At 38.8% G+C, this 27,191-nt stretch overlaps 1 protein-coding gene across 16 annotated transcripts in view; it reads left to right on the top strand.

The window, feature by feature from the left end:
- The window catches only part of Larp4B (La-related protein 4B), a 164,876-nt gene extending 138,706 nt beyond the window's left edge, over positions 1 to 26,170 (top strand). For all 16 annotated transcript variants that reach the window (XM_045742165.2, XM_069338887.1, XM_045742159.2 and 13 more), the window contains 4 exons: positions 460 to 1,324; positions 2,960 to 3,053; positions 11,333 to 11,474; positions 21,760 to 26,170. In XM_045742165.2, the coding sequence (XP_045598121.1) occupies positions 460 to 1,324; positions 2,960 to 3,053; positions 11,333 to 11,474; positions 21,760 to 21,899 (1,241 nt within the window). In that variant the 3' untranslated portion in view covers positions 21,900 to 26,170. The remainder of the gene's footprint in view (positions 1 to 459; positions 1,325 to 2,959; positions 3,054 to 11,332; positions 11,475 to 21,759) is intronic.
- The last annotated feature ends 1,021 nt before the right edge of the window (positions 26,171 to 27,191 follow it).

Below are 27,191 nucleotides of genomic sequence, written 5' to 3'. Positions count from 1 at the left end.
CACCTTCATGAACTTATTGTACCATGCCGCCTATTGGTGAGAAAGCATGGCGCGCAGTTTGAAACAAACCCAAAGTAAATCGGATAAAAATTGAATTTTATACAAATATTTTAAAAGAGGACATAAATTTATGTCCACCATGCGGGAGCGGGTAGGCGAAACAGGACGCCGGGAGGAGTCCTCATCCGCAGAAAGTGTTAATTACTTGGAAAACTGTATATTTTCTTCGATTGGCTTTGGTATGACTATTATCCAGGTTATTGTATGCCTTTTCTGATTTGATGCAGTATGGCAAAAATAGTTTCATTTATTAATTATTAAAAAAATTATTTATGTATGTAATCACTCCAGCCCCTTCACCACCAGCACAAGAGCTTAATGCATTTTTGTTGCCATTTGGTACATGCTTACCATTTTCTCTTCAGTTGGGCATTTACCCCTTACTGCTTTTTGTTGCAGGTTCAGATGAGCAAGTACCAGTCGCAGAAGAAAAGCGGCCTCCTGAGCCCATGACATCTGCTTGGGGAAGTGACACACAGCGATTCTCTGATGTGATGAAGGGCACGGCAAAGCCTAGACCAACGTCTCAATCATCTAGTGATAAAGAGCTGCCACTAGAACCCACAACCCCTACAACCAGTAACTCCCCATCTCCTTCAGCAACAATAACTGCATCACCGACTGTAACACCGATTCAAGCACTTGCTGCAGCAGCTGCAGCAGCAGTCGCAGCAGCTACTCCTCAAGCTAGTCAAGCTCCCTGCTCATTAACTACTTTACCACCAAATTCTTTAAATACTACAAGCATAGCTCTAAGTACTTCGTCCTCAAACACCTCAACTTGTACAACAGCACCTACTTTGCTACCCACAACTACCTTAAGTAATACAAATGTTAGTAACAGCAACAGTAGTAGTAATAAAGTTGAAACGAGACAAATTCCACGCGATCAGCGGGGTGCCCGTGATGAGCGACGACCAGGTGCTAACGGAGGGCCACGTGGAGAGAGACGGGATTATGGAAGGGACCATCCCAGAGAATATCAGAGAGATCACCAGCGGGAAGCAGTTCGATGCACTGGGGGTAGAGATCGTGATCATCGAATTGTTCGGGAAAGTAACTCTAGGGCTGGAAAGGAAAATAGGCCTGTGCCCTCGCGACCATGGAAGGAAGAAAAAGTAGATGCCGATGGTTGGATTACAAAGGGTCCTAAAGAGTCTCGTCATCGAGAAATGAACAGAGATCAGTGGGAGAGATCAGAGGTTCGTGATACTAGGACACAGCATCTGGTTAATGGTGATTCCTCGCCCCCTTCTTCACCAAAGTAAGCCTCCTTGCAGTATTATGTTTAGCTTGTAATATTGGCAGGTTTTGATGATCAAATCACACACACACACACACACCAGAAGATGAAGAAACTACAACAATTCAACAACTACTACAACAATTATCAAGTCGTATGTGGTGCATTCTGGACCACACATGAGTTGATAATGGTCCAGGATGGACCAAAACATCATACAGTAGTTTCTTCACCTTCTGGTGTGTAGTTTGGTCATCATATCTTCAGCCATGTTATTGTGACTCATTGTCTACACATAGGTAGGTTTTGAGATTACCTTTGCAGCTTCCTTATGCCAGGCTCTCCTGATATCATGATGATTAGTTAGGCTTAAATCTGATTTGGTCCTGCTGCTTTGCTTACTTCAAACTTGTACCGGTGCTGCTGTATCTCTTATCTGCCCTAAGTCACTACAGTAATTCTCTTTAGATTGCCTAATGGTTTCCAGATACCTCTTGTACTGGCTTTCTACTGTGACTTGAATAGAAATCTCCTGTCGAGTTATTAGTGTCACTTTCTGTGGGGACATTGCAATATTTTCTTGTTTAATAGGACCATTGGTGTTCATTTTCTCCATGGCTGCAGAACTCGTTGCTGCTCTGGCCTTGGCCACCATCTCATCTTCAAATTGACTTTTCACTCCTGTCTCAAAAACTGTGTACAGTGCTTTTACCTAAGCCATCCTGTTTTTGGTTTTGGCCTCTCATGCATTTTGCTAGACAACGAGTAACTAGCTGTTCTTACCTGAATAATGTACGCTTTTGTGACTGGATTTGCAATGTATTTTATTTAATTGTAATGCAATAGTTAGGGACGGGGAATAATTTTCTTTAAGTTTATTTGCTAAAAGTTCCTCCAATCAACAGCCTCTTGGACCAAGATCTGGGCCGGGCTTGGGGAGTAGAACAACTCCAGAACCTCGTCCAGGTATAATTAATAAGACAGTTGGGCAGCTTGATCTCCCTCTGCAAACTCCTGACTTTTTCCAGGATGCTCCATAGTTTTCCTGGCTTAGTGCCTTCTTTTGATCATTTTTCTTTTCCAGGGTGTGGAACCCACAACTCCTGGGTACTTATTTACTATTAGGTGAAATTTTTTTCAAAACTTTGCCAAGATTTGTCCTGCCACGAATATTGAATCGGGGACCTTTAGATCGTGACCTAACTGTTGGCACAACACTGGTCTTCCCATTTGATTATATCTTTGAAGTTATAGGTCTCTTGATGGTACTGATGGCCATTTCCTCCTAGTCTCCATAACCAGCCTTTCACCCTTAACAACACTTGTTAGGCCTAAAGTGTGCAATCTTGACAAGTTTGCTTGGAAAGCCTGTTAAGAAATTTGACAAGTAATTAACAAAGATGTGATATTAAGCATATCATTAACATTGTTTACAACTTTCTTGATATATGTATATTTGGCCTCATTAGATCGTAACACACACACGATGATTGTCTTCATGGCTTCATAACTATATTAGGGTCCAATTATTCCTGTGCATTGAACCCATATTGTAGTGTTTTGAGTCTTGCAAAAGACAATTTTGTTAAGGCTCTTAATTTTGAGATTATTACCCTTCACTTGAATCTTTGACTAAATATATTGTTAACATTGCAGACCACAAAAGACTGACATAAAGACAAGCAGTGAAGAGTGCAGTGTAGAAGAAACTAAAGTGACAACAATTCAGCCTTTAAATAACAACGATGGGGTAAGAAATTGTTCCCAGCTCTAAAACCTTTTTTTGAATTTGCAGGTTAATACAGACAGAAATCACACTAGCGTGATATCAACCCTCTATGATCAAACCCTCATCACGTCCCTTGTGGATTTGCAGGTTAATCTCTATCCTTGTGCTCTTACTGCGCAAGATGTAAGTCCTGTGGCTACATTAACACTATCGTCCGTGCCACGTGAGCACCGCAGACTTTGACGTCATGGGGCTAATGGTGCGGGCGAGTGTGCGGCGACGCCTAAATGTGTATACTCGTTTCAGTTTTCTCATCTTAATTCTCGTGCCACGCCTTCATTTTGGTATCATTGTGTTTGCAATTAAATTCCCTGCAGATGTATATGCATATAATGTCCAAAAGCCTGGCGAGACTCCCTGCAGCAAAGCCTAAAATTACCTGTGAGCGAGCAACAATTTGCACACCACAATCTAATGTGCATACTCGTTCAGTTTGATAACCTAAATTTTCATGTTACATCGCTCGTTTTGGTATCAAATTGTTCGCAATATAAAGGTGCACATTTTAAAACTAGTCCCATAATAATAGCACAATATATAGAATTTTAACAAATATTTTAAAATTTAAAGTTTAGACCCAAAAACGTATTTATAATCTTTCAAGTGTTCTGACATCAAATTTCGTGTTACATCTTTCATTTTGGTATCAAATCGTGCGCCTTCTAAAGGCGCTTATTTTGAAACTATCCCGAGGTCGTTCGGATAAAAAATGAATTTTATACAAATATTTTTGTGGATGAGAGTCCTGTCCACAGCTAGGACTCGAGAGAAAAAAAATGGACGTAATCGGTGTTCTAAGCGAGCGATACTGTTAAAAGAAGCGGTTCACATCAGTTTCCTGAGAGCTCATTCATTTAACATGCCATTTAAAAAAAGTTGGGGGGATACAATTCTCGGGTGTGAAGGCCTCTGTATTGAATGAGTAACCAAGGCTGGCATATGCAGAACAAAACAGCACTGCTCTTCAGCTTGTAACCACAGCATCACTTGAAAATATAAAAATAAATATATATATATATATGTATGTATGTATATATGTATGTATATATGTATGTATATATGTATGTATGTATGTATATATGTATGTATATATGTATGTATGTATATATATATTATATATTAAATAAATAAATAATGTGTGTAACTATTATTATTTAGCGATGATAGTATTACTGAAAAGAGCCTGATTGTGTACAATGTTCAGATGTCGTTGAACACAATGTTATAGATGTTCGCAGCGCTAGGTAGGTAGCCACAGCATAGTCATTGTTTGGTCCATCTAAGAACCTTGAAACGACCTTCCTTTATAAAATAATCGTGTGTAAAATTATTCATTTACAGGATTTAGTGACCAGGATTCTGATCATAGCAATATTGTGGTGACAATTACGATTTGCATAGTATGACAGGAGGAGGAATCTTAACTGTGAGGTAGTGTCATCAGCTGACTGTGTGTAGCGGACACTAATATTGTTTGGACTTGCCATACCAGCTAGTGGATCATTATGGTGAACAAAAATGTAAACACGTTATATATAACGTGTGTTTCATTCACCTGGACTGTAGGAGTCTTGAAATGTGGATCCCGTGTTTATGTAGTGTAATAACAGCAAAACCATTATGCTGGGAGGAGAAATTTTAGTGATGTGATCATCAGCTGGATGATGTGTGACTTGTCATACAGTGAATGGTGTATGCTGTTTGGACTCCATACCAGCTTAGTGGTACGGTTATGGTGAAAAAACGCGTTGATACTTACATAATGTCTATATGGTGAATAAAGGCAAAAACAGTATGGTGGGAGGAGGAATGTTGGCGAGCGAGGTGTCGGTGAGGGAGGGAAGGTAGCGATGTTTGCTGGCTGGTGTGTGGCTGCCACTCTTGTTGTTTTGACTCGCCATACCAACTTAGTGTTTTATGATGAATAAAACGTGCAGATACTTATATATAACCTGTGTATATAGTGTAATAACAGCACAAACAGTATTTTGGGAGGAGCCAATAAACATGTGAAACTATTTGTTTCATGAACAGAATTGAATCACTAATATGCACACCATACTTTTGAGTATAACAATAGTTCACACATTGTTATATAAATATATCGCACTACACACTATTGAATAATATTGCTGCCAAAAAAAAAAAATTAAAAAAATCACATTGAAATAATTAGGTAATAATATCTTTGTGGCAATTCCCGCCTGACAGCTCGGGCGGAGTTGACCGCCTCCGACGCTTGCTGTCAACGCCACAATTTTGCCAGACTTCCTCTCCCTATTGTGGCCAAAATATGTTGCCTACGATTTTATATTTTCCCGTGGTCAGGGATCTCACACACGTCTATAAGACAGATTTTTTTTATTATAAATATCTTGTGCACAGCGATATTGACTGTAGCAGCTTAACCCCTGCAATGTTCACCTGTTTTTGGCTAATACTTCATAGTGCAATTCTTAACACTTTCGCGCTTTAGATTAGAGATAACTCGTCGCCGTTTTCTCTTACAATTCCGCATAACAGCCGAGTTTTCTCGTCCATCGAAAAAATATTTCTATAAATTCCATTTTTTAACCGAAATGGATGGGGATACTTTTGTTTTGTAGGGAATTTATTTGCGAATGTTTTGGTACCAGAATGAATATTATATCACATAAACTTCTATGAGTAAAAAAAAAAATACACAAAGTATGTTTGGGGGTGTGGCGAGCGTGTGGCAGTGGGTTCCCTTTAGCCGTTGATATATCCAACACGTGGGAAATATTTGTATGTGTTATGTATATGTCTGTGTAGGGAATTTTACTGCGATCACTGTCATACAAATTATAAAATGTTCCAACAAGTATAAACATGACAAACATCAAACGAACGAAAACAATGCGTTCGTTTCTGCCGCGAACGCATACCGAGCGACGTGGTTCTATATTTGGCGCTTCTCTTACACATGCTTTGTACAAATGTTATACAGTTCATCTTATAGAAAATTTTATTGCGAACACATTGGTATAAAAAAGAAATACGTACATAGAAAAGTAGGGTCAGGAAACGTATAAACTTTCCAAGCATGATTTCCCCCCTGTGTTTTCGCCAGTGCGCTCGCGGCTAACTACTCTCAACTTCACACACTCTTGCGGGTGGGCAATTACCTATATTAAACATTCATATGCATATGCCCGTGTAGAGAATTTTATTGCGATTCCAATGATACCAAAATTAGCGATGTAGAACAACTGTAGGCTTCACAACCATTAAGAGAGTGGAAACATTTTGTTGCTGTTTGGCGCTCTCGGCGAGTGATCTGCATAGTTTTTTATTTGGTGTTGATACTCCTTATGCTTGGGCGGCATTTTATAGGTATGCTCTTATAGACAATTTCATTGCGAACACAGTGATACCAAATTTAAATACGTGCGCCTACAATTATTGTCAGGACAGTCAAAAGAGTGTACACTTTTCGGTCTTACCGCGTAGGCGCGCGAAGTGCCGAAAGCATCTGGGGTATTGTTTTTTTTGAGCGCCGAGAGCGCGAAAGTGTTAAGGACATATTTTTGTTGTTTTTGTAAATGTTCAGGTAAAGTTATTGTCAATGTTACCAAACTCAACCATTTTCATTTCAAAACAGAGTAATGAAAACATTAAAAAACATTAAAATATAGGCTAACTATAACAAAAATAGTTCAACTCTCAAAATGAGATTTCTCACTAGGCGCTGCGCAGCTCGGTGGTTAACCTTTAGACCGCGTAATACATACATAAATGATTTGACAAAAAATAATTAAGATAAATTTTTAAAACTTGCACAAACACTCATTTTTTTTATTATTTTTTTGCATAATCAACTAGGCAAATGTTTCAACTTTGTCTAAATGATCACAGCGTAACTTTAAAAAAGAGAATCAAAATTAATTTTAAAATTTAATATTGAAAAATTCAGATTTTCAATTCAGAATAAAAAATATGAACTATCATTAATTATTCATTTAATGATATTATTCTCCTAAGAATAGCATATGATCTTCATTTTCATTAAATTAGAATACAAGTTTGTAGTATAGTTTACTGCAAAAAAAAATAGCCAATAGGACATTTGAAATATGCGGCAAATTTAGACAAAAAAAAAAATTGTAACTCCAAATGTATAAAATTTATGAAAAATCCTTCTGGTGGGATTGTAGCAGAGCAAAGAACAATGTCAAAATGGTTAATAACTGGAATTTTAGAAGCCACTCTAAAGGTGAAAATCTGATTGATAGATTAAGCCACCCAAGAGGTGGCACGGGTATGAATAGCCTGTAATGGCTTCAGAGATAATTGAAGTTGGAAATTATCAACAATGAATAAAAGGTAGTTTTAATTCATTAATTTAATTGTATGTTTTAATAAACATTGTTTGGCATGCGTACTGGAATATGTGAAAGTTGTAAGTCAATGTGTGCTGAAAAGAAGTCAAGAAAAAATAACCCCCCAAAGAGACTCAAAATATAGGGATAAATATAATGATTTATGGGATATATTTAGGGTATTCTTCATGTAAGTGAAAAAGCCCTGATCTGGTTCCTAATCATCAAAACAACCTAAAGAGACAAAGAAATAAGTTTGAAATTGGAGAAAAAAAGTACCAAGTTTTTTTTTTTTTATTTGTTGACCAATTTCATTCTATCTTCATAGTTATGAAAGCATATGCATTCTCCAGGATGTAAAGGTTAAAACAAAATCAGGATACAAAAATCAAAGGAGGAAAAATAACTAAAATCTTGAAAAAAAAAATCCCCTAAAAACAAATTTTTGGGACATTGATGAAAGTAACATATATTAACATTGGACAATGTATTTATATATATTAACATTGGACAATGTATTTATATGATATATAACAAAATAGATCATATTGACAGTTATTCATTATGTTTTGTGTTGTGTATTACTCGGCAATGCTATAAAGGCACCAACTGCACATGCACTTTGTGAACACTACTTGCTCCTACTGTATTCTTCTTTGAGCATAAGACAGGTGCCGGCATTTCTTTATTACTCCATAACCTTCAGTTACAGTTATTAGGAGCTGTTCTTCTTATCAATAAATTGTTCTTATTTTTTAAAAATTCATCTAAAATCAATTTCTGAAAATATTTTTGAGTTTCACGACACTTAACCCAATAAGCTGGAGATATATTTAACATTTATACATTATTTTTACATAATTCAAATATTTTTCGATGTTATGCCCTCTAAATTCGCGGTAATATGTGCGGTCTAAGGTTAAAGGTCTTTAACCTTATCTATAACCTTTAACCTATATTCTAAGGGTCACATTTGTCTCTGCCTCCACCGGGGATCGAACCTGGAACCTCGGGATCACGAATCCGAAGCGCTGTCCAGTCGGCTATCAGGCCCCTGTTAACACTTTCGCGCTCTCGGCGCTCAAAAAAAAACAATACCCCAGATGCTTTCGGCACTTCGCGCGCCTATGCGGTAAGACCGAAAAAGTGTACACTCTTTTGACTGTCCTGACAATAATTGAAGGCGCACGTATTTAAATTTGGTATCACTGTGTTCGCAATGAAATTGTCTATAAGAGCATACCTATAAAATGCCGCCCAAGCATAAGGAGTATCAACACCAAATAAAAAACTATGCAGATCACTCGCCGAGAGCGCCAAACAGCAACAAAATGTTTCCACTCTCTTAATGGTTGCGAAGCCTACAGTTGTCCTACATTGCTAATTTTGGTATCATTGGAATCGCAATAAAATTCTCTACACGGACATATGCATATGAATGTTTAATATAGGTAATTGCCCACCCGCAAGAGTGTGTGAAGTGGAGAGTAGTTAGCCGCGAGCGCACTGGCGAAAACACAGGGGGGAAATCATGCTTGGAAAGTTTATACGTTTCCTGACCCTACTTTTCTATGTACGTATTTCTTTTTTATACCAATGTGTTCGCAATAAAATTTTCTATAAGATGAACTGTATAACATTTGTACAAAGCATGTGTAAGAGAAGCGCCAAATATAGAACCACGTCGCTCAGTATGCGTTCGCGGCAGAAACGAACGCATTGTTTTCAGTTCGTTTGATGTTTGTCATGTTTATACTTGTTGAAACATTTTATAATTTGTATGACAGTGATCGCAGTAAAATTCCCTACACAGACATATACATAACACATACAAATATTTCCCACGTGTTGGATATATCAACGGCTAAAGGGAACCCACTGCCACACGCTCGCCACACCCAGAGCCACACCCGCCACACCCCCAAACATACTTTGTGTATTTTTTTTTTTACTCATAGAAGTTTATGTGATATAATATTCATTCTGGTACCAAAAAATTTGCAAATAAATTCTCTACAAAACAAAAGTATCCCCATCCATTTCGGTTAAAAAATGGAATTTATAGAAATATTTTTTCGATGGACGAGAAAACTCGGCTGTTATGCGGAATTGTAAGAGAAAAACGGCGACGAGTTATCTCTAATCTAAAGCGCGAAAGTGTTAATAGCTTCGCTGTCCAGGGGTTAAGGGAGCGTTACTTCCAAATTTGCCCAAAATATGAAATAAATGAAAGCTCATTCGATTTCAATCAAACTGTTTTGGCGAATTGTATATGAAAAGGGTTTCATTTGGGCATAGTCTCGGCATCGTAGCATAAATAGGAAGGGAGGAAAAAAATATTGAATTGTCAAATTTTCCAAAATGGTCAAAAACGATTATCAAACAAATATATCAACTGAAATCATGTCTATGACTCGGCTATCACAATAACATATATTAAAAACAAATTGTATTTAGTTTTATTAAAAAAAATTAGTTAAAAAATTTTTTTTTTTTTATTATTTCTATCTTGTTTATAGGGCGATTTGCATGAAACTTGTACACCTGACTGCACGTAAGCCTATCTGTAAGGGTGCCAATTTTGGAGGAAATTGGTTGTCAACCTCAGCCACAGATGGCAACACCTTAGACTTTATTTTTTACTTATTAGAACGTTTGTTACTTGAAAATAAATATCAAAATTCATTTTTTATTCAATTTACATGACTTACTCCTTATATGTAAAGTTTGTCTCTAAAATCTTAAGGAAACGTTTTCCTAAGTTCATTTGTTTATTTTATAAATAGCAATAAACATAATTGCATAATTTTGGGGGGAACTTTGACTATTTGTATTAGGAAAACTAAAGACGTTTTGGTTATTCCTATAGATCCTTTATTATATGCTAATGTGTCAGAAAAGTTTCATAGAATGATTATATCTGAAAGGTGTGGTTGTAAACTTACACTTGAAAATGTATAAAATTCGTTGAAAAAAATCTCCCTTACTATTTAGGCTACAGTACTGAAACATTATGTACCAATTTGAATTACTAGGAAAAGTGAGTGAATAGATGAAGCCAGCATAGAATGTTTATAGGATTGGACCAGACAGTTGAACCATTGTGGCACCAGTCCCGAATATTTCAAGAAGTCCCTGTGGGGTTATTATGGCGCTCGGTAAAAGGTATATATAAAAGTGCTAAGCCAGTATACCACACTGGATAGGGATGAGACAAACTGGGATATGATAATTGGTGGGGGAGGTGTGGATGGTGCCCAATCACTTGGACTGTCTGGGATCGAACCCCGACCCCTGCGAGGTACAAGTTAATCGGACACCCAACCCACATATCTGAAAATAAAGTAATTGAAGATGTATCAATTAGTCCTGGACTTGATAATGGTCCAGGACAGATAAAGACATCAAATCCTTTATTCTCAAATTTCTGGGTTGGGTGTTGTAATTTTGAGCCACGTTGTGACTGCAATGCTCTTGTTGTACCCACAAGTTATTTATATTCATACATTACTTCTCAAAGAAACTATTCTTAACTTTACAATGCCTGGCATATTCATTCTTCATGAATATGCCAGGCATTGTAAATAAGAATGCCTTCATTCAACATTCTTTATAAGAATAAATCTTAGTGTATATTCAAACATTTCTGATAATGTTGAATGTTGATACTAAATCTAATGTACCTACTCATTATTAGGTTTCCAAGCAAAAATTTGTAAAATTGTGTGTATTGCTAGGCACATAACACAATGGGCTAGTTTCCTTTGACCAAAAAAGCTAGCACCAGTCCCAGACAAAGACAGTAACCAACAGCCATTTTATTTTCATGGTACTGTATTCAAAATTTGTACTATTTTCAGTATTAATGTCTAGTGTACATAATGGGTTTTCTATTTCAAGGAGCACAAAACCAGCTGGGCAAAGATGGCCTTGGCATCAAAGGATGAAATGGAGAGACTGGCAGCTGAGTTAAAGGAGAAGGAAGAGCAGGAGAAGATAAAGAAGCAGAGGCTTAGCACAAGACCACAGCCTAAAGCACAAGGTTAGTATGGCATTATTAATCTTTTAACTGCGCATCACGTCATATGACGTGTTTGAGTACTATGCAAGATTTAAACGATCCATGGATACACAGGGTTCACACCAACTTTGTCAGGGCTCTTGTAAATAGACGTCATATAAAAAAAAAAAAGTCGTGGGCAACATTCCCAATTGTGAAAGCCTCAGTACTGAGCCAGCCACCAAGGCTGGCGCATTCAGCATAAGCTCATGGCACTGTTGTTCAGCTTATTCAGCAGCAGAAATAATTCAGCATTGCCTAAAAATGTCAATATATATGTACATGCTATTATTTAGCAATGATAGTATTAGAGAAGATCCCCTGACTGATAAAAATGACCAGGATTCTGATAATAGCAGAATTGTTGTTCTAATTAGCGCTGTAGTGGGAGGAGTATAATCGTGGTGGGGAGGGAGGTAGTGTTGTCTGCTGACTGTGTGACGATCTTTTACTGTCCTGAACTCGCTATACCAGCTTAGTGGTTCGTTATAGTGAACAAAACATGCAGGTACTTATATAACGTCTGTATATAGTGAATAAGAGCAAAAACAGTATGGTGGGAGGAGAATGTTGGCGAGTCAGATGAGGTGAGGGAGAGACTGGCGGCTAGCTGCCTGGTGTTCTGGCCACTCCTTGCTGCTTTTTGACACAGCATACCAACTTAGTGGTGCATTATGGTGAACACGAATGTAGATACTTGTATATAACGTGTAAATGTAGTGTAATAACAGCAACAGCAAAAGGAGTGTTGGGAGAAGCCATTTTGTTGAGGGAGGTGGCAATATCTGCATGACTTGTCATGTTGGGTAAGGGTGGCCACTATGCTCTTTGGGCACTATACCAGTTTAATTGAACAGTTATGGTGAACAAAACATGTAGATAATTATATATGGTGTATGTGTATAGGGTAATAACACCACAAACAGTAAACTTGAAGGAGGAATGTTAGTGTGTCTGGCCTTGAACCAGGGAGGGAGGGAGGGAGCGAGCATCAGTTGTGTAATTACCTAAGTGTAGTTACAGAATGAGAGCTACGCTCATGGTGTCCCATCTTCCCAGCACTCTTTGTCATATAACGCTTTGAAACTACTGACGGTCTTGGCCTCCACCACCTTCTCCCCTAACTTGTTCCAACCGTCTACCACTGTTTGCGAAAGTGAATTTTCTTATATTTCTTCGGCATCCGTGTTTAGCTAGTTTATATCTATGACCTCTTGTTCTCGGTCTTTTCCAGTTCCAGGTCTCGGGAAATCTTCCCTATCGATTTTATCAATTCCTGTTACTATTTTGTATGTAGTGTTCATATCACCTCTTTTTCTAATGTCTTCTAGTTTTGGCATATTTAATGCCTCTAACCTCTCCTCGTAGCTCTTGCCCTTCAGTTCTGGGAGCCACTTAGTAGCATTTGCACCTTTTCCAGTTTGTTGATGTGCTTCTTAAGATATGGGCACCACACAACAGCTGCATATTCTAGCTTTGGCCTAACAAAAGTGGTGAACAATTTCTTTAGTATATTGCCATCCATGCATTTAAATGCAATTCTGAAGTTAGAAAGCGTGGCATAGGCTCCTTGCACAATATTCTTTGTGGTCCTCAGGTGATAGTTTTCCATCTAGAACCACCCCTAGATCTCTTTCCTTATCAGAATTCTTTAAAGATTTCTCACATAATATATAGGTTATGTGGGGTCTATGTTCTCCTATTCCACATTCCATAACATGGCATTTATTAACATTAAATTCCATTTGCCAAGTGGCGCTCCATGTACTTATTTTGTCCAGGTCTTCTTGAAGGGCATGACAATCGTCTAAGTTTCTTATCCTTCCTATTATCTTAGCATCAGCAAACATGTTCATATAATTCTGGATACCAACTGGTAGATCATTTATGTAGACAATAAACCTCACTGGTGCAAGAACTGAACCCTGTGGTACTCCACTTGTGACATTTCTCCAGTCTGATACATTGCCTCTGATTACTGCCCTCATTTTTTTGTCAGTCAGAAAATTTTTCATCCATGTTAGAAGCTTACCTGTCACCCCTCCAATATTTTCCAGTTTCCAGAACAACCGCTTATGTGGAACTCTGTCGAAAGCCTTTTTTAGGTCCAGATAGATGCAGTCAACCCAACCATCTCTTTCCTGTAATATCTCTGTTGCTCGATCATAGAAACTGAGTAAATTCGATACACAGGATCTTCCAGATCGAAAACCATACTGTCTGTCTGATATTATATAATTTCTCTCCAGGTGTTCTACCCATTTAGATTTAATTATATTTTCCAATATTTTGACTATTACACTTGTCAATGATACCGGTCTATAATTAAGGGGGGTCTTCCCTGCTTCGACTTTTGTAGATTGGAACTATGTTATCCTTTTTCCACACATCAGCTACAACTCCTGTAAACAGGGATGCCTGAAAAATCAGTTGAAGAGGAATGCTGAGCTCAGGTGCACATTCTCTCAGAACCCATGGTGAAACTCCATCTGAACCAACTGCTTTGTTCTTATTTAGCTCCTTGATCATTTTTTCCATTTCGTCTCTAGACACCTCTATGTGCTCTATGTTGTTCTCTGGAATTCTTATTGTATCTGGTTCCCTGAAGATTTCATTTTGTACAAACACACTTTGGAACTTTTCGTTTAGTGTTTCACACATTTCCTTTTCATCTTCCGTGAATCTATTTCCCATTTTCAACCTCTGAATATTATCCTTTACCTGCAATTTGTTGTTTATGAATTTATAGAATAGACCTGGTTCTGTTTTACATTTGTCTGCGATCCCTTTTTCAAAATTTCTTTCTGCCTCTCTCCTCACTGCCGTGTAGTTGTTTCTCGCATCTTTGTATCGCTGGTATGTTTGGGGGTTCGGCCTCTTCCTGTATTGATTCCATTTTTGTGTCTTTTGGTCTCTGGCCCTCTCGCACTTTCTGTTGAACCAATCCTGTTTCCTAGTTCTGCTTCTCTGTTTTGGTATAAATTTTTTTGTGCCTTTATCATATATTTCACAAAACCTGCCATACATCTCATTCACTTCCTTGCCTAGCAACAAGTCTGTCCAATTATACTCACACTCGCATAACAGCTGTGGCCACCTGTTACTGTCTGCAATCACCATACAAGATTAGTGGTTCGTTGTGGTGAACACAAATGTAGATACTTGTATATAATGTGTGTATATAGTGTAATACCAGCAAAAGGAGTGTTGGGAGAAGCCATTTTGGTGAAGATGGTAGCATCATCTTCCTAACTTGTCATGCTATGTAAGGGTGGCCACTATGCTCTTTGTGCACTATACCACCTTGGATGAACAGTTATGGTGAACAGAACATGTAGATCCTTACATAATGTCTGTATATAGTTAATAAAAGCAAAAACAGTATGGTGGGAGGATGATGTTGGCGAGTGAAGTGTTTGAGGGAGGGAGTGGCAGCGAGAGGCTGTCTGGCAGATGTGGCCACTCCTCTTTGCTTTTTGACTCACAATATGAACTTTGTGGTTTGTTATGGTGAACAAAACGTGCAGATACTTATATGTAACGTGTATGTGTATATAGTGTAATAACTGACAACGTATTTGTTTTATGAACAACATAATTGGATCAATAATATGACACCATAATTTTGAGTACAGCGATGATTCACACATTTTATTATATAAATATATCACACTACAGAATAATAATACAGCAAAAAAAAAAAAATCAATGAGACATTGAAATAATTAGGTATTTACATCTTTGTGGAAACTCCCGCCTGACAGCTGGGACGAAGCAGAATGCCGACGACGCTTGCAGAGTCGATGCCTCTTCCGCCCCCCCCCCCAACTTCCCCTCCCTATTTCGACCAAAATATGCCACTTTTTTTTTCTCTCTCTCTGCTGTGCTCTGCTCTGAGCCAAATAGCCCAGAGCAGCTTGGGGGTTAATGTCTGCAATCATTTTGAAAGCTGCTGCAGGAGCAAATTTTTTGTCTTCATAATATACAATTTTAAGTGTTCAGTTCAGCAAAGTAGCAAATATTGTTTGCAGTACTAGTATTTTAAATTGGATTAAGGTGATAAATTCCAGGTACAAAGGTACGGTAAAATTGAGGATCTGAAAACATAATACAGGGTACATAACACAATCGAATCTGCCCATAGTAGGAAAACAGCATGTCAAGGATTTGGGAATAATGTTGTCCGACGACCTAACGTTTAGGGAGCATAACCAAGCAAATATTGCGGCAGCCAGGAAATGATAGGATGGATTACGAGAACTTTTAAATCCAGGCACAAGGGTTGTACTCTTCAAGTCACTTGTGTTGTCCCATCTTGAGTACTGCTTAGTACTCGCTTCCCTCTTCAGAGCAGGAGATTGGTGAAAGAGAGGGAATACAGAGAACATATACGGCACGCAAAGATGCGATAAAGCACCTAAGTTATTGGGATCGTCTCCAAATGCCTTCCAAGTGTACTCGCTAGAAAGGAGATGAGAGAGATGTCAAATAATATACACGTGGAAGTTACTGGAGGGCCAAGGACCAAATCTACACAGTAAAATAGCAACATACTTGAGTGAACGATATGGAAGAAAATGCAGAATAAAACTAGTGAAGAGCAGGGGTGCCATAGGCACAATCAGAGAACACTGTATAAACATCAGAGGTCCACGGTTGTTAAACACCCTCCCAGTGAGCATAAGAAATATTGCCGGAACAACCGTGGACATCTTCAAGAGGAAACTAGATTGTTTCCTCCAAGGAGTGCCAGACCAACCAGGCTGTGGTCAGTATGTGGGCCTGCTGGCTGCTCCAAGCAACAGCCTAGCGGACCAAACTTACAAGTCGAGCTTGGCCTCGGGGCCGGGCTTGGGGAGTAGAAAAACTCCCAGAACCCCATCAATCAGATATGCCATGCACAGTTTAAAGGTTTACCGGTTAGCAACACCTTGTACGGCTTCCTGTAGTAGTCGTCCTACAGGCCCTGGAAAACCCAATCGGGGCTCTGTGAACCAATGGACACATCTTCAGAGTTCCAGGCCTCCTTGTGTGGTATCGAAGGTTGCTGTGTGCTCTTGTCTCTGTGTGCTCTTGTTTCTGTGTGAGTCACGTCTTTTGCCTCGGTTATGTTTCCTGTTGGGTCAACTACACTTGACCCAGTCTTGCAAGTCATGTTCTCTGCTTGTTCTCTATTCTGGTGACATTACTGTTAGGGTACATGCAGCATCCGCGTTGCATGCTAGGTTTAGATTGCTGCAACGCGCTAGGTTGATTTCCCACCTGGATGCCCTGCGGCTGCCCCGCTTTTAGTTATAGGGACCCGGACCTGAGGGCGTTAGTCGCTTCAACTTTTGTTCAATCCACGCTCCCTAGTCCGTCCCCTGCTGTTCATCCAGCTTTCCCCTCCCCCCTCCCTCTGTTCTGCTTCCGGCTCCCAAACGTCTGAGGGTTTGATTCGGAGCAGGATTTGGTTGGTAATGAGACTGGCAGCTTCAGGGGCTGCCCCATTTGGGTTGGGGACGGAGGCATTCGAGCCGGTGGCTCCTGCCATGCTTCTGGGTCCCTCCAGAAGGTTCCCTTATTTTCAGCCTTTTTCCAGGGCTCTGCTTTCCTTCAGGGGATGAGGGTATGGAAGACTGCTATGCCCCAGGTCCCAATTTGGGGGATCCTGGGGCTGGGGAGGAGTTGGCCTTGGGGCCCTCTTTTGACTTTCACTTGGGTGTTAGTGCCCTCTTCACAGGGCTTGTTGTTGCTTGGAGAGGGGGTTTACTTACCCCCCTTGGGTTCCTTGGCCCCATCGTTTTGAGGCTTTTTGCCTCTCGTTTTTCGTTGAAGGTTCGGAAGGCTTTTGGTGCAAGACCCAAAATCTGCCTCCATTATGGATGTCCATATTTGAGTTCTGTTTTTCCTCCACATATTGGGTGTGTTTGGAGGTTCTGGGGTCTTCCTGGATGGCAGACTGCCCTTCTTTTTGTTAGGTAATGGTAGCTTCTACCATGCTGCAGGTTTATCAGGGGGGGCTAGTTTGAACACCTTAATGCATTCTTCTTCGCCCCTGTGCTTTCTCAGGATGTTGGCCTTGTGCATCTGCGCATGCAAGTCCCTTTCCTTTCGGCGTCCTCGGTTGCAGAAGATTTGTGCACTCGTGGGTATTTGGCTTTTGTCTTGTGCTGCTTTTCCCTTCTCGGGCTGACTTCTTCCTGGCTTGAGGAGGGTGTGAAGGCGTTGAGTGCTGGGCCTTTGTCTGGTGTGCTGTAATGGGCGGACAGTTGAAGCAGTTTGCGCCTATCCTGAAGGAGGCAGTCTCTGTTGTATGCTTCTTTCCTTGCTTGCCGTCAGGCTGTTTTCGCCCTTTCTTTGGAATCTGCTAATCCGGTAGGCTGCTCCATTATGACAATCTGTTTCAAATGTGTCCCATTTATTTTGTATTTTTCATTTACATCTCAATGATGGAGCAGCCTACCCAACAAACACTGAATGAACATTTATGGCATTTGTCCGTTTTTCAAATTGTTCGACTTTTTTTTTTTTTTTTTTTTTTTTTTTTTTTTTTTTTTTTGTTAAGAAACATGGAGCAGCCTACCTGCCAAACACCAAATGCACATTTTTTGACATTGGTTTATTAAAAAAAAAATTTCCTATAAAAGTCATTGCTTTGCAACATCTCGGCAGTCACCCCTTTATATCCCAGCATCATTGGCATCTTTAAACTAAAACATAATTTATTTGCATCGTTGGAGGCGTCCGAGAATGTGTGAGAAGCAGCACGACCCCACCTTGTGGTCTTGTCATTCAAGTGAGCGGTCGCCATAAGAGACGAATTGTCGGTGATCGTTACCCAAAATGCTCACCATTTGAGGCGATCGTCACTCGAGGTTCTACTGTATATTATGATTACATTTCATTGATAAAATAAATTTTCATAGATTTCGATTTTCATTTTATTTTTTTACTTTGTTGGAATTGGGCTGTGTTGTTTACCATACCGTTCATTTTGTGAGTAGTTATTTTTAATTTTTTCATTTTTCATTTTGTTTTTAACTGTTTTCCTTATGTCAGTGATGGGAACATCAGATCATTTGGTGTTCCCAATTTTCTGATGGGAACGTCAAATCATTTGGGAATGCATCAGACGAGGGAGTAGAGAATGGTGGGGAGGATGAAGGGATGTGAGAGGGGGGAATGGTAGGGAGAACGAGGGGACAGAGAAGTGGGAGATGGTGTGGAGGACGGTGGAGTGGGGAATGGTTAGGAGGACGAGGGGAAAGGTGGGGAGGACTGGGAGACGGGGGAAGGATGCTATGGCTCATCAACGTACATGCATTGCTGACCATACAAAAGATGATTGTAGCCGAGGCTATTTGCTCATCATCCTGACAGAGCTCTGATGGTAATCTTGGGCATGGTACGTGAGCAACACAAATGCGAAAAAGCAATGGTCCCCAGGCATATATGCAACTGAAAATGCCACACCCCAGAAGTGACTCGAACCCATACTGCCAGGAGTACTATTACACTATATACACACATTGTCTATTCCCATGTACATGTGTGTGTTCTCCATAGCAAACCACTAAGCTAGTATGGTGAGCAAAATAGGAGTGGCTGCCACACAGTGACGCTACCTCGATTCTCTCCCTCCTTCCCTCTCCAAAATTCCTCCTCCCACAATACTACACACAGTGCTAATTATCATCACAATCCTGGTCACTAATTCCTGGAAATGAATAAGTGACTACAAGTTTATTTTGTAAAGGAACCTAAGATGTCGTTTGAAGACTCCTAGATGGACGAAATAATGCTGTGGTGCTGTGGCTAGAGCTGTGAACATTGTGAACAGCATTGAATTGCTGATATTGAATTTAGGAATTTACTGTGATGTCCGAACATTGCCCGAAATGTTACGCATGTTGGTGGCTTTTCAAGAATGTAAAAATATCACTAAAGTAATTTTGCTAACCCATTGTAGCTTTTTGTAAATACAATATTGTATTTATTATCATTATTATTATCAATTACAAGTGCTTTAGACCACAAAGCAGACCACCTTTGGCAAGTTGTAATACCTACTAACAATGATTAGTGGCATAGCTACATGGCTACATGTAATAACTAGAGCCTTTTTAACACTGTCATTCCCCGGGCATGCGTGCCGCCCACTTCGGTCATGCACCCAGCGTGCGGTTGAGCGAGCGGCGACACTGAAATGTGTACTCGTTTCAGTTTTCTCGCCTTAATTCTCGTGTTACGTCATTCGTTTTGGTATCATTGTGTTCGCAATAGAATTCACCACAGGTGTATAAGCATATAATGTCCAAAAGCCTGGCGTGACTTCCCGCAGCAAAGCCTAAATTTACCAGTGAATGAGCAATTTGCACACCTCGGCCTAATGTGTATACTTGTTCAGTTTGATAACATTGATTTTTGTGTTACATCTTTCGTTTTGGTGTTAAATTGTTCGCAATATAAAGGCACGTATTTTAACACTTTCGCGCTCTCGGCGCTCAAAAAAAAACAATACCCCAGATGCTTTCGGCACTTCGCGCGCCTATGCGGTAAGACCGAAAAAGTGTACACTCTTTTGACTGTCCTGACAATAATTGAAGGCGCACGTATTTAAATTTGGTATCACTGTGTTCGCAATGAAATTGTCTATAAGAGCATACCTATAAAATGCCGCCCAAGCATAAGGAGTATCAACACCAAATAAAAAACTATGCAGATCACTCGCCGAGAGTGCCAAACAGCAACAAAATGTTTCCACTCTCTTAATGTTTGCGAAGCCTACAGTTGTCCTACATCGCTAATTTTGGTATCATTGGAATCGCAATAAAATTCTCTACACGGACATATGCATATGAATGTTTAATATAGGTAATTGCCCACCCGCAAGAGTGTGTGAAGTGGAGAGTAGTTAGCCGCGAGCGCACTGGCGAAAACACAGGTGGGAAATCATGCTTGGAAAGTTCATACGTTTCCTGACCCTACTTTTCTATGTACGTATTTCTTTTTTATACCAATGTGTTCGCAATAAAATTTTCTATAAGATGAACTGTATAACATTTGTACAAAGCATGTGTAAGAGAAGCGCCAAATATAGAACCACGTCGCTCAGTATGCGTTCGCGGCAGAAACGAACGCATTGTTTTCGTTCGTTTGATGTTTGTCATGTTTATACTTGTTGAAACATTTTATAATTTGTATGACAGTGATCGCAGTAAAATTCCCTACACAGACATATACATAACACATACAAATATTTCCCACGTGTTGGATATATCAACGGTTAAAGGGAACCCACTGCCACACGCTCGCCACACCCAGAGCCACACCCGCCACACCCCCAAACATACTTTGTGTATTTTTTTTTTTACTCATAGAAGTTTATGTGATATAATATTCATTCTGGTACCAAAAAATTTGCAAATAAATTCTCTACAAAACAAAAGTATCCCCATCCATTTCGGTTAAAAAATGGAATTTATAGAAATATTTTTTCGATGGACGAGAAAACTCGGCTGTTATGCGGAATTGTAAGAAAAAACGGCGACGAGTTATCTCTAATCTAAAGCGCGAAAGTGTTAAAACTATTCTCATTATAATAGAGCAATAACTGGAATTTTAACAAGTATTACTTTCCAGTGTTCTGACATAAATTTTTGTGTTTACATTTTTCATTTTGGTATCAAATTGTTCGCAAGCTAAAGGCGCGCATTTTAAAACTAGTCCCATAATAACAATACAATAAATAGAACTTTAACATATTTTAAAATTTTGACCAAAAACTTATTATAATCTTTAAAGTGTTCTGACATAGTTTCGTGTTACATCTTTCATTTTGGTATCAAATTGTGTGCTCTAAAGGCGCTCATTTTGAAACTATTCCGAAGTTGATCGGATACTAAAAGCATTATATATTTTATAATAAATTTTTTTAGTAGATGCAAGACCTGTTCAATGCTTGGACTTGGGAGAGAAAAAAAAACGAAACGCAAGTCACGTTCGAAGAGTGCTAGTGTTAATCTGGGACTTTCCCCCACCCTACCAAAGACTTGGGGGAGAAAAAAAAACGAACGCAAGTCACGTTCGAAGAGTTCTAGTGTTAATCTGGGACTTTCCCCCACCCTACCAAAGTTAGGAATATATGTACTGTATATTAAGTATATAATACCTGGAGTGTTGTATTTCTTTTGTACTCTTCATTTGGGTTTTCATTTAATTATTTATATGATGGATACAACCTAGGTATCTCCTGTGCTTAATTTATGTTTTCTTGCTTTTCCAGAGAAAGTTTTAATAGCCCGTGAACGAGATGGCAAAACCATGAGAAGGGATGGACCACCACGGGAAAATAGATTGTCCGGTGAAAGGGGTACTACATTATTTAGGCCCCGGGATTCTGCCAGACCTAAGTCGCCAAAATGAACTTGATGAAAGTGAAAGCGACTACCCGAGACAGAGGCCGCCCGCCAGGCTTGGGGACTACAGCCAGGGATTACGAGACATTGTAAACACCCTGGCTGGTTCTGCCTTGTCCTATACACATACCAACACATACAAAGAGGGTGTAACTGCATTGTTGGTGGTGTCCTTTGGCAGCTACTATGCGGTGCACTTCTACAAGGTCCCCAGTCTGGTGATACCACACCCCACTAGTTGCCCAGTTCTGCTGCTGCAGTGCTTGTGGCTGCATCCTCCTTCTCCAGTGCCTACGCTGTCTGCCATTTTGTGTACATATTGACGACATGACCGTGCTGTTTACCGTATGCAATTTGCCCAACTGGAGAGTGTGACCGGTGCCAAACGTGGGGCAATCCTGCTTACCTGTACAGTTGAGAGTTTATTTTTGACTATGATAGCCTTGTACATTATTGAAAATTTGAAAGTCGCACCCTTGAAACTGTGGCTAATTCACTTATTGTGTATATGCGAGTGCTTGTCTTAAACTGTGGCCTGAATCAAAAAAAAAAATATTGATGCGAACATTGCTCTCATAGAACATATTAGTTTGTCTTGGACGCTGGCTTTCTCACTGGTGCTAAAGTGAGGATCCTACACTTGGCCAAAAGTTTTGGCTGTGGACCACTCCTTGGCTTATGTATTGTCGTAAACAACAAACATGGTTGCATTCTTGGCACCTACCAATTTTGGCTGTGACCCAAGGAACAAGTTTCTTCACATTGTGAGAATTTTACTTGATCCCTGTAAAGGAAAATAAAGGGGGGGGGGGTGTTATGCATCAGAAACAATGAGAGTATTGACTATTCCAGGGGAATAATAGTCTTTCCCCTGCCATCTGTCCTCACAGTGATCCAGGTTGTGAGTGTACCAGTGACAACCTCCATTTTAGACCAATCCCATGGGGGGGAGGGGGGTAATTTAACAGGTCAGGGAACATTTACCGCTGGGTCCTCAGATGGACCTTGGTGATATGCAAGTGATAAGTTGAACTTATGGAGTGTTATCACTCATTTCAGTGGTTAAGTGTTAATGTATTGGAATAACTGCTACATTGGCAGAAGTGTGACAATAAATGTGTTGCTAGTTGGTCGTTTAGGGAGTGTTTTTCTTTGGATGGCCTGTGTCCTGCAGCTGGATTCATTGTCAGATCATAATTACCGAATATTACCACGAGGACAAGAATTGTACAGAAGTGAATTATGTCCATACCTGTAGTGACCCAAAGCAAGGGTTTGGTTTTATGAAATACATATACTGTTAATTTGGTATACGGGAGTGAGTGAGAGACTTGCCTGGTGGTGCGTCTTGGTGAACTATCCTGAGCTTGATTCTGTGTTGTACAATACACAATGTCGAGTACATTTTTATTTAAGTGCTCACTACAGAAGCATTTACACTACCAGAGATTTGGTTGTATATGAATGTTGGATAGTAAAGATTTTATTACAAAGTCATGGCTTCCATATTTTCCATTTGCCTGTTGTAATTGCAGATAGTTGTGCTCTTGTCTCTCATAGCTTATTGGCCAGTGGGCATAAAGCTTAGCCCAAGTCACAGTACAGCTTGGCAGGTAAATTGCTTGCAAAATTTGATATATAATACCCATATAGGATTTAGAACGAGACAGAGCCAGCCTGAAAAAAACATTTCACTTAATGTTGATAGAGATGGTCAGTCGACCTTTGACCAGTAAATAGCTTTCATCCCTGTGTGTGAGCACATTGGCTTTACTGATGCATATTTGGTGTGTGAGATGAACTGATGGCCACGATTTGATACTGCTGAAGAGACTGTGATTGGCTTGAATTTAAATAATTTTGTAAGGTATTATGCAATTTATATTTGTAGAAAATTTTGTTGTCTTGACAATTGACATAATACCAAGGCATTTATAGATCTGTAAGTCATGGAGAATAATTATTGTTAAATGACTTAATTGGAAGTTTTTTGATAATTTAAACTGGAGATAGTTTTGTCACCTGTTGCACATTAAAAAAATGAAAATTGATTTTTCAGTATTGTTTTATTGTATGGTATTTGAATGACTTAGATTCTACTGTAGCTATTTTTTCCCCCATTGTGTGACTTGGTATCCTCGTGTGGTGTGGCCAGTATGCTTGAATTGCCTCGGAAAGATGCAAGCACTTGAAACTTCCCTCGTAAAAATTTGTCAGGACAGAGATCTAAATTAAAAGTTCTCAACGCATGTTTTTGTGACTCGTTTATGCCATTTTTTCCCACTTCATTTATATTTTAAGCATTAAGACCAATAAGGCTTTATTTTTATTATCCAATAAAATGACCTTTAACCATTTTTTCTCTTCACTTTAGCAAAAGTAAAAGTTATTTGAGTGTTGGTGTTGAAGGGTGCATATAGTAAGGTTGTAACTGTGTGTGATTGCCAGTGGAGTGAGGTCCATGTGTCCGTTCTCATGATTTTAGCAGGGAAAATAAGCCTTAGTAATTTATTGCCTGAGTTTTTCATGTATTGGTAATGTGCAGTCAATGCTGGTTAGCAAGGTGTGCACACTTTTAACATATGTGAAGCCTACAATGTATGTAATTTCTTCCTATTCTTTTCTTTCTCCCATTTTCCCTGTTTAGTGTCTCCAAAGGTAATTCAGCTGTGGTTGGGTATTTATTTTTTGTGCAATTTTATTCAGAATAGGTTAATTATAATTTTGAAATCCTTGTAATACTAAGTCCCTTTGGGAGGCATAGAAGGTTGAAGCATCTGCAGACTTTCCATAGTGCAGGAGCCTTTTAATATTGAAATGTATTTTTTCACTAGAAAATTAATTCTATTAATGTAGCATCCTGTATTTGTGAGAAATTACATTCAAGATGTTGAATAAATAAGTGGCAGTGTAAAAAAATTAGTAAATTGGACAAAATAAATAATTTGTTGCCACCAGGATTAGATGTCTCGTAGGCTTGTGGATGGTTCACGACCGGAAGTGTAGTGGAAACTAGTTTGCCTTATGCTGATGAGCAGTAGAAAACCAATGTTACCATACATTACATCTAAAGTGTGCAAGGTAATTGAATAGAGTCCTGGCTGTCCTTCTTTTGAAATAATGCATTGTGAAAACCATTGTGAGCATCATGGGAACTCAGGAACTCAAACTATCAGATGGCAGTGATTGAGCACTTAGATGATTGTTGGAGTGGTATCTCACTGATTCTAGGTGCTGATCCATGTTGCAAGGATGATATTTATGCTTATATTTTGAATGTGTATTATGAGATTATTTCCAGGGCAAGGTTTGGATGTCAGTGGTACAGTATCCATGAACTTGTAACTTGGTCGTATAATGTTCCACTATGATTCCACTGTATTTTGGTGAGGTAGCCATGTGGAAGCTTCTTGTTTATGCTCCATCAGCTGAAATGGACATAACTGTTGTCATCATATTCATGATGTAATATTGCTCTCAAATGATGTTAATAATCCTGATATTCTGTGCGCCTTGTTCATTTTTTGTTCAAAGTGGTTATACATAATATTGATGCCAATATGCAAGATGTATGAAGTGTGTGTGTATGTGTGAACGTGATCTCAACATATATTTAAACTTGATACTACAGATGTATAAAACTACACCCACACACACACAATCTCCTCGAGTGATTCTCTGGACAGACTGTGAAGGAGTTAGCCAGGGTATATAAAGTAGTAGTCTGTAAGAACACTTCCAATGCTGTCACTACATCCTCCTCACTACCTTTCTCTCACTCGCTCAACACAAAACAACTTCTTTGTTTCTGTTAAAAATTTAATTTGACAAATAAATTTTCGCATGTGGTTTTCAGTGGAGAAGTTTTTAATGAGCCTTTCTTATCAAATGTATAATTTAAACCAATTATTTAATTAGCTGTGCGTGTGTGTGTGAGCTGTCCACAGATTTACTCAGCATTTTCACAAACTCCTGTGTAATATAAATCTTGTGACACCATAACTCCATACCTGGGAAAGGTTGGATATCCGATGTTATTGGTAAAAAGTGACCAACTCGTCAAAATAGTGTGACTTCTCCTTCTTTCCTGTTAATTAAAAAAAACATTTCATGTTGCTGAATAATTATAAATTGACCGACAGTGTATATATGTTTTTGTTTAATTGAAATATATCGGCTTTTTTAATTTTAGCAAAATTATTGAAGGAAGTTTTAAAACACACCACGGGGGATGTTTGTGCCTTCATTTAATTTGTGACATTAAAAGTGTATATTTTATTGTACATTTTCTTGTGTGCCTTTTAAAGGACTTGGAATATTAATGGCACCTTCAAGTGGAAGAGAATGGGAGCTGAAGGCTCATTAGGGTTGCATCACGTGTATGATCAATTATGAAGCTTCAAGTGAAGGTCACTTGACCACCTCCCTTATCTCCAGTAGATTTAAGGGGCCATTAGGTACGTTTTTCAAAATGGTTCGATTTTAAACTTATTTGACGAGTTGTATATGAAAAGGGTTTCATCTGGTCCAAGTCTCAGCATCGAGAAAAAAATATAGAATTAGGTGTCAAAGATTTTCCAAACTGGTCAAAAACGATTATCAAACAAAGGTGTCAAATGAAATCATGGCTATCACAATAGCATATATTTCAAAAAAATATTGTAATTAGTCTTATTAAAAAGTTTATATATATTATATATGTATATATATAACATATGTATATATATTATATATGTATATATTATATATATTATATATGTATATGTATATATAAATGCTTTTTTCTCTCTAAAAGGACGTTGTACATGAAACGTACACACCTGACGGCACGTAAGCCTATCTATAAGGAGGCCAGGAAATGGATGTCAACCTCAGCCACAGATGGCAGCACCTAAGACTTTTTTACTCATTTATTTAAAGCGACATAAACGTTCGTATAACTTTCATTTTTTATTCAATTTCCTAAGTTCATTTATTGATTTTATAATGGCAATAAACATATTACATTTATATATTTTTTTTTTGGGGGGGGGGAATAAAAAAAATCCACATGGGGACTTTGACTATTTGTATTAGGAAAACTAAACATGTTTTGGAAAATCTCCTTAAGATCCTTGATTATATGCTAATGTGTCAGAAAAGTGTCATAGAATGATTATATTTGAAACGTGTGGTTGTATATACACATTTGAAAATGTGTAATATTCGTTGAAAAACAAAAAACTCCCTTTTTATTTAGGCTGCAGTACTGAAACTTTGAACAATAGCAGCCCTTTTCATATACGACTAGTCGAAACAT

This window comes from Procambarus clarkii, chromosome 40 (assembly GCF_040958095.1).
Source record: "Procambarus clarkii isolate CNS0578487 chromosome 40, FALCON_Pclarkii_2.0, whole genome shotgun sequence".
Taxonomy (NCBI): Eukaryota; Metazoa; Arthropoda; class Malacostraca; order Decapoda; family Cambaridae; genus Procambarus; species Procambarus clarkii.
The sequence above is the reverse complement of the archived record's forward strand: the minus strand, read 5'-3'. Positions and strand labels throughout refer to the sequence as shown.